Below are 7,463 nucleotides of genomic sequence, written 5' to 3' on the forward strand. Positions count from 1 at the left end.
ACAACAATGTTGTGATAATTTCAGGTGGACAGCAAAGGGACAGAGCCACACTATATACGTGTATTCTCTCTCTCAAACTCCCCTCCCATCCAGGCTGCCACACAACATGAGCAGAGTCCCCTGTGATACACAGTAGGTCCTTGTGGGACTGTTAAAATTTTATTAGTAGCATTTATCTGGTTTTTAGAGACACTGAGAGCTTTGAAAATTGTCTTCTTCGGAATGTGGTGCCAGTTCAATGCCTTTGTGTTCATGCTTCTGCTCTGGTGTCTTGGGGTACCCTGGATAACGATGGGGAGGATGTAGGGGTGCAGAGAGAACCCCTGAAGGAACTGCTCTGGGAGAGGGGAGTTCTGAGCCAGGGGTCAGGATCAGGATGCTGAGGGTCTGAGGGAGGAGGAGCTGGGGGCTGGGGTCCCTGGGTCTTGAGTGGGAAGGGCAGGGTCTGGGGAGCATGTGGGCAGGTGATGTTCTGTCCCGCCGGCTATGATCTTCTCCGTATGGTTCCCTGGATCCAGGTGTGATATTTGCACAGGTTGGTGTAGACGCCGGGGTAACCAGGCTGGGCACAGCGCTCCATCCCCCAAGACACGAGGCCCTGGAGCTGCCCTCCACACACCAGGGGTCCCCCGGAGTCACCCTGATGGGGAGAGATGGAGATGGAGACATCCGTGGACCGACAGCCAGAGCCCTGGCCACGGGGAACCCGAGAGGCAAAGATGTGGGGGGTGGGCTGAGACCCCTGGAGATCTCAGCCCCTGGGGCTTGGGGTCCCTTGTCCCATGTGACTCTTGGGCTCCTCTTCATCTTAGCTCTGCATCTAGAAAACCGCATGTGTGTTTCCACACTGCGTGTCTCTGGAGCCATTGCTCAGGGATGGATTAAGACCTCCAGACCCTGAGCACAGCTTTCTAGGGCCCCATATGTAAAGACGGCAGTGACAGCAGCAATTAGAGCTCTGCACTCTTGCCATGGACGAGCTCATCCCATGCCACCCAGTCCTGCTGCCCCCATGGGACAGGTGAGGAAACTGAAGCCCGGAAGGTTAGGTCCATACCCAAGGGTGAGCAGCTAGGAGACAGCCTGGCTGTGACAACCTCTCTCGGTCTCTGGGGGTGGGAGGGGGGCCTCCCCTGATCTTCCTGCTCCTGAGGTCCTCTTGTACCTAAGTCCCAGCCTGGAACAAGCCCCCTCACCAGGCTTTCTCCCTGGGGCTCACCTGACAGGAGTCCTTCCCACCTTGGGGAACCCCTGCACAGACCATGCCTGGGGTTATGGCGCCAGAGTAGGCCCGCCGACACTCCTGATCCGAGGAGATGTTGATGTTCACGCATTGCAGAGAGTTGGGGTACCTGGCTGGGGGAGCATTGAGGTGTTAAAATGAGGTCTACTCTCCAATAGGACCCAGAACTCAGGGCCTGAGACCCTCCTCCTGCAGACCCAGGAGTCCTGACCCCCAGCCCCTCCTCCCTCAGACCCAGGGGTCCAGCCCCCAGCCCCTCCTCCCGCAGACCCAGGGGTCCAGGCCCCCATCCCCTCCTCCTACAGACCCAGGCATCCAGACTCCGGGCCCCTTCTCCCGCAGACCCAGGGATCCAGACCCCGGGCCCCTCCTCCCTCAGACCCCAGGGTCCAGGCCCCCAGCCCCTCCTCCCACAGACCCAGGGGTCCAGGCCCCGGCCCCTCCTCCCTCAGACCCAGGGGTCCAGGCTCCCAGCCCCTCCTCCCACAGACCCAGGGGTCCAGGCCCCAGCCCCTTCTCCCCCACACCCAGGATCCAGGCCTCCAACCCCTCCTCCCCCAGACCCAGGGGTCCGGACCCCCAGCTCCTCCTCCCCCACACCCAGGATCCAGGCCCCCAGACCCTCCTCCCCCAGACCTGGGAGTCCTGACCCCCAGACCCTCCCGACTCAGACCCAGGGGTCTGGACTCCCAGCCCCTCCTCCCACAGACCCAGGGGTCCAGCCACCAGCCCCTCGTTCCCGATGCAGGGCCCCTCACCAACAGGACTAGAGATGGTGCCCCAGCCCGACACAAGGCAGGAGGAGCCCACGCGGGCGCAGGAGTTGGCCACGGAGATGGGCCGCACCCTCGGCCCCAGCCGGGCGGGCCGCTCCAGCTGCAGCAGCATCAGGTCGTTGTCGTTGGTCCGCGAGTTGTACCGGGGGTGTGGCACCTTACGGACCACGCGCAGCACCTGCTGTGTGGCCTCCGGGATCTTCAGGTTGTGCTTGCCCAGAGCGACTCGAAGGATCCTGGCCCGCGACCCCCAAGGGTGGTGCTGCTCAGGATGTGAGCTGGAGACCCCGCTCCCTCCCCTGGGGATGAGTTTTCCTCCAGGTTAACTCTCCCCCTGGGCTTCCCAGGTGGCTCAGTGGTAACGAATCACCCTGCCAAGGCAGGGGACACCAGAGATGCGGGTTCCATCCCTGGGTTGGGAAGATCCCTGGAGGAAGGCATGGCAACCCACTCCAGTATTCTTGCCTGGAGAATCCCCATGGACACAGGGGCCTGGCGGGCTACAGTCCAGGCTCACAAAGAGCTGGACCCTGCTGAGTGCGCGCGCACGCACACACACACACACACACACACACACACAACCCTCCCTCTAACCACAGGCAGAGGGTTTCCTGGATTCTTGGGCCCTTTCCCCCAGCCTGGACACTCTCTCTGGGTCCAGTCTTATATCCTCCCCTTCCCCTGGTGGGCTGTGCCCTGCCTTCTGAGGTTTGTGCTTGCTGGCTCTGCCCTAGGGTATGCGCCTGGGTCAATACTCTGTATTCTAAAGTGAGGCTCTGAGCTATGGCTCTAGGCTCTAAATCAAATTGATCTTCTGGAGTAGGCGCCAGGGAAGCTCCACTGAAGTTCCAGCCTGGCCTTTGGGCTCTAGACATCCTAAACTTTTGACTCGAAGCTAGGAGTTGTGTTCTAGATTAAATCCAGAGGCTAGCATACTTTCTAGATACTGGTGTGCGCTCCAGTTTCTAGGTTGAGTTCTGGGTTCTTGATGAAGCTCTGGTTTATGACGTGGGTTGTAGACAGTGGCTTGAGCTCTGTGGTCCAGCTGGACTCAGGGTTCTAAACATCAGCCTGTATTCTTGATACTAGGTTGGGTTCTGCTTTCGATCAAATTACAGGTGATAGTCCAGATTCTTGGTTCAAGATTCTGGTCTGAGCCTTCAACCTCAGGTTGGGCTCTAGGTTCTAGAAGGAGCTCCAGACTATGGTCAGGATCCCAGGTTGTAAGTGTTGGTTCCATCCTGGGCTTTATGTTCTAGACTCTGGGGCCTCGGTTCTACACTGAACTTCAGTTTATGGCATTAGATCTGGTTCATGGGCACTGGGTGAGCTTTTGTCTGGACTTTGACTTCTAGTGTGGGGTCCAGGTTTAGGTCTAGAATCTGGGAAGGGCTCTGGGCTCTCTATGAAGCTTTAGATTATGGTCTTCATTCTGGGATGGAGAGAGCAGGTTGAGGTCTGGGTTCTAGGCTGCTCAAAGAAGAGCTATAGACTAGACTCTGGATTAAAAGTTGGATCTAGAACAAGCTCCAGGTTCTGTCTTTATCCCACGCTCTGAGCTACAAGCAGGTTTCCAGATTTCATGGCTGGATGGTGGGCTCTGAACCTGACTCTGGATTCCAGGCAGTGTTCTGAGAGGGGGTCCTGAGTGAAGGTAGCTCTGTCCTGAATTCAACCACCACTCCCAATCTTAGTCTCTATGTGGAGCTTGGCCTCTGGATGGATGTCAGGTTTTGTGTTAGGTTCTAGATTCTGTGCAGGACTCTAAGCTGGTATATGGGTTCCAACCAGCTTCCCAGGTGGCTCAGTGGTAAAGAATCCACCTGCCAGTGTATGAGATGCAGGTTCGATCCCTGGATCGGGAAGATCTCCTGGAGGAGGAAATGGCAACCTGCCCCAGTATTCCTGCCTAGAAAAATCCCATGGATAGAGCAGCCTGTCAGATTACAGTCCACGGAGACCTGAAGAGTCAGACACCACTGAACGACTGAGCACATGATCATGGTTTCTAAACAGCTGATCGATTTATGGCTGGCTTCCATGTTCTGGGTCTGTGGTTCTAGGCTCTTATCTAGACCCCAAACTAGGATCCAGCTAGTACCCTGGGTAGTACACAGGCTAGACTCTGGAATTCACTTGGCAGAAGAATTAGGAAGGGACCACTCACGGACGGGCGCAGTGAGCAGCGGTGATGACCCACTGGTCGGACAGCAGGGACCCTCCACAGAGGAAACGACGCTGGGGGCCTTGCAGGAGGGCTGCCTGCCACGGTTGGGAGCCCTGGGTGCATGTGTAGCCACCGATTATCTTGTTCTCATTCCCTTGGTTCTGGGCCATGGCTAGGAGAAGGCAAGGGTGAGCTAGAGTGGGGGAAGCAGGTAAACAAAAGCTCTCCCACCCTCCCCCTAGCTCTCTAGGATGTCTGGAACCCACAAGTCCCCGCTATGCTGCCTAATCCTTAACCCACCCATCTTTACGTACCCCACCCTGTATGAGATACGCCCAACAGTGCCCCCAATATTGTCCAGACACAACCAGGGAGTTTTCTGATGCCCCCTCACCCCCAGGCACCCCATAGCATCTATTATGAGGCCCCAGAACCACCTCATCCACGGTCCTGACACTACCGCCCCTAACTCTGCTTTCCCACGCATGCTTTCTACGATCACTTTATGCAACATGCCACAGCTCCGCTCAGCAATCCTCCAACACCTTCAGGGAGCTCCCTGTCCCTTCCCCAGACTTCTCACTCTGTGTGTGGTCCCCCAGGATCACACAGGGCCCCCTTGCTCCCTACACCCGCTCTGCATGCCACACCACTCCCCAGCCAGGAGCCCACCACCCCATCATCATTTCTGCCGTCACTTAGTTCTTCCCTAATACAATCAACAGGGCTTCCCAGGTGACTCAGTGGTAAAGAATCTGCCTACCATTTAGGAGACAAAGGTTCGATCCCTGGGTTGGGAAGATCCCCTGGAGGATGAAATGGCAACCCAGTCTAGTATTCTTGCCTGGGAAATCCCATGGACAGAGGAGCCTGGTGGGCTACAGTCCATGGGGTTGCAAAGAGGCGGACACGACTGAGTGACTAGACAACAACGCAGTCAGCAAGTGTCCTGCTGGTACTTTCTCATACGACTCAGTCAAGACCTGATTGTTTTGCTCGATTCCTCCCTTGATTTCTCACTATCTCTTGATGTTGTTGTTCAGTTGCTCAGTCATGTCTGACTCTTCACTATCTCCTACAAGTCTCTGGACCCTGCGATACTCCAACACCTCCAGCATTTAGAACCTGGGCCTTCCTCTAGCACACTCCTCAACCATGGTCCCCAGACTACCTCCACCCCTTCTTGCCAGGTGAGCATCTCAGGTCCCCAGGGCCCTTCCCCATCTCCCCGACTCTTCTCAGAGTCCAGCTCCACCCCCACCCACTGTCTTACCTACAGCCAAGATCTGAAGAGCCATCAGCATGAGGAACATTCTGAGAGCTGGTGGCTGGATCCTGGCAAATGCAGAGAGAACGTGAGGGCCAAGGAAGCTTCAAGAGACCTAGAGGTTATAGGTGAGAGAGCCTCTTAGAGACTGAGACCCTTAGGGACATGGATTGGGGGACAGAATAGAGGTCAGAGACCAGAGGGGCAGGGTCTGGGCTGGGGTGGGATCGGGGGGCTCCTTGGTGGCTGGAGAGGATGCTGAGAAAGGCTCAGGGCTTGCCTTGATGTCTCCTGTCTGGTGGAGTGGGGGTGGCGTCTGGCTTCCTTGTCACTCACCGAGGCCTTTTATCCCTGGTCTGAGTAGCTGGCCCTGCTCCTTCCTCCACCCTTCTGAGGTTTTTTTTTTCTTTTTTTTTTAATTGCCTATTTCCCACTCCAGGATCCCCATCCCATCTCCTCCCATCTCCTCTCTGGCCAGAGAAGCAGCCATAATTGTTCACGAGAACCTGCCTACCTGGCGGGGGAAGGTGTTATAATCTGGGAGGAACTCAGGGAGGGGGGACTCTGGGGCTGGGTGGACAGGGTGGGGTGGGGGAGGGACTCGGGGGAAGGTGCTGGGAGGGGCCGGGAGAGGGAGGGACAGAGGTAGAGAGAGAGAGAGAGGCTGCCCCGGCAGCAGAGAATGTGAGAGAAGTAGCAATAGGAAGGCAGAGGGAGAGGGAGAGGAATACGGGCCAGAGAGACGTGTGAGAGGTGGAGAGAATTTAGGGAGATGGAGACTAGAGACGGGGAAGGAGGAGGCAGACAGAACAAGACAAGATGGGTGGGAGCAGGGCGCAGGGATAGGGATTCACGGAGAGATGAGAGTGGGAAGAGTGAGAGACAGAAGCAGAGAAACAGAAGGAAGGAGGGGAAGACAGAACAGAAACAGGCAGAGAGAAGGAGGAAAAAGCACACAGAGAGAAAGGAAGCAGAGGCGCCCCACCCTCCAAAGACACACATGAGGGATGGCAGCAGAGATGACCGGAGGAGACCCAGAGAGGACGAGGAAGCATGCAGAGATCCCGAGAAGAGACCAGGCGGAGGACGGGGGAGAGGGAGAGGGAGCGGAGGCCACAGGGGGCACTTGAGAAAAAGGGGAGACGGGGAGGCAGAGATGAGAGATGACAGCTGCAGAGGGACAGAGGGGGCAAGGGGTGGGGCTGGGAGCTGGCAGGAGGCGGGAGGTGCCAGGGGCACCAAGGTTCTGGCTGTCCTGTCTCCCACACGTCCTCATTCTGTGGTCCTCGCGGTCCTGAAAGGTAGGGCAGCGAGAGTCAGGGCAGAATAGGTGCCTCACAACTCAGGCTCTGCAGAGAGGTCAGGGAGAGTGGGATAGAAGGACCCAGAAAGAGTTGGGACTGAGACCCAGGGAGAGGGGGTCAGAGACCCAGGGAGAGCAGGAGAGACAGAGTGATGAGATGGGGAATGGGCTTGGGTTTGGGGCACCCATCCTAACTGTTGGGCAGGGCCCCGCCACCCTCAACTCCTCCCCCAGCCTCTTAAATTCCCTAATGACTGCAATTTGTCTCAAGGCAGTCAGTCCGGGTCTGGACCACCTCACGGTGACTCAGGAGGTCAGCTGTCTGCACTCTCCCCACTGCCCTCCAGTGCCCCCTCTCCCGGGGGTCTGGCTCCCATACCACTTTCCTCCCCTTTCCACCTGGACTGCTGCTCCCCCGCTCCCTTGCAGAGGCGCTCAGCACCCCCTTCAACTGTTTTCCCTTCAACTGGCTTTGCAGAGAAGCCACACTGCTTCAGGCTGAAAACCTTGGTTCAGGCCCTGGTAGACCAGAAGGGTGAAATGCACAAATAGAAGCCTTTCTGCCAAGAAAGAATTCTCTGTGGACAAGGTGGCGGTGGGGAGGGGTGGGGAGGAGTGGGGTGGAGTGGATGGGGTGGGGGTGGAACAGGCAGCTGCTCTGGGAGGGCTCAGATGCTATAGTGCGTTTTGTTTTTGTTTTGGCATGC

General features: G+C 57.2%; 1 protein-coding gene across 1 annotated transcript; it reads right to left on the reverse strand.

Moving 5' to 3' along the window:
• On the reverse strand, positions 1-6,404 carry KLK14 (kallikrein related peptidase 14). The gene is made up of 5 exons (XM_019978464.2): positions 5,460-6,404; positions 4,187-4,358; positions 2,002-2,255; positions 1,220-1,356; positions 1-640 (listed from the first exon to the last, which is right to left on the reverse strand). The coding sequence occupies exons 1-5, from the start codon at positions 5,497-5,499 to the stop codon at positions 485-487; spliced, it is 759 nt and encodes a 252-aa protein (XP_019834023.2). The 5' UTR covers positions 5,500-6,404; the 3' UTR covers positions 1-484.
• Positions 6,405-7,463: the final 1,059 nt, after the last annotated feature.

Source organism: Bos indicus, chromosome 18 (genome assembly GCF_029378745.1).
Source record: "Bos indicus isolate NIAB-ARS_2022 breed Sahiwal x Tharparkar chromosome 18, NIAB-ARS_B.indTharparkar_mat_pri_1.0, whole genome shotgun sequence".
Lineage (NCBI taxonomy): Eukaryota > Metazoa > Chordata > Mammalia > Artiodactyla > Bovidae > Bos > Bos indicus.

What these genes read in the sequence shown, in the direction of transcription:
- KLK14 (XM_019978464.2), bottom strand. Translation starts at nt 5,499, where the DNA reads ATGTTCCTCATGCTGATGGCTCTTCAGATCTTGGCTGTAG. An exon ending in TCTTCAGATCTTGGCTGTAG is followed by an intron (nt 4,359 to 5,459) that starts GTAAGACAGTGG and finishes GCCTTCTCCTAG; the next exon opens with CCATGGCCCAGAACCAAGGG. An exon ending in GCTGCTCACTGCGCCCGTCC is followed by an intron (nt 2,256 to 4,186) that starts GTGAGTGGTCCC and finishes GTCGCGGGCCAG; the next exon opens with GATCCTTCGAGTCGCTCTGG.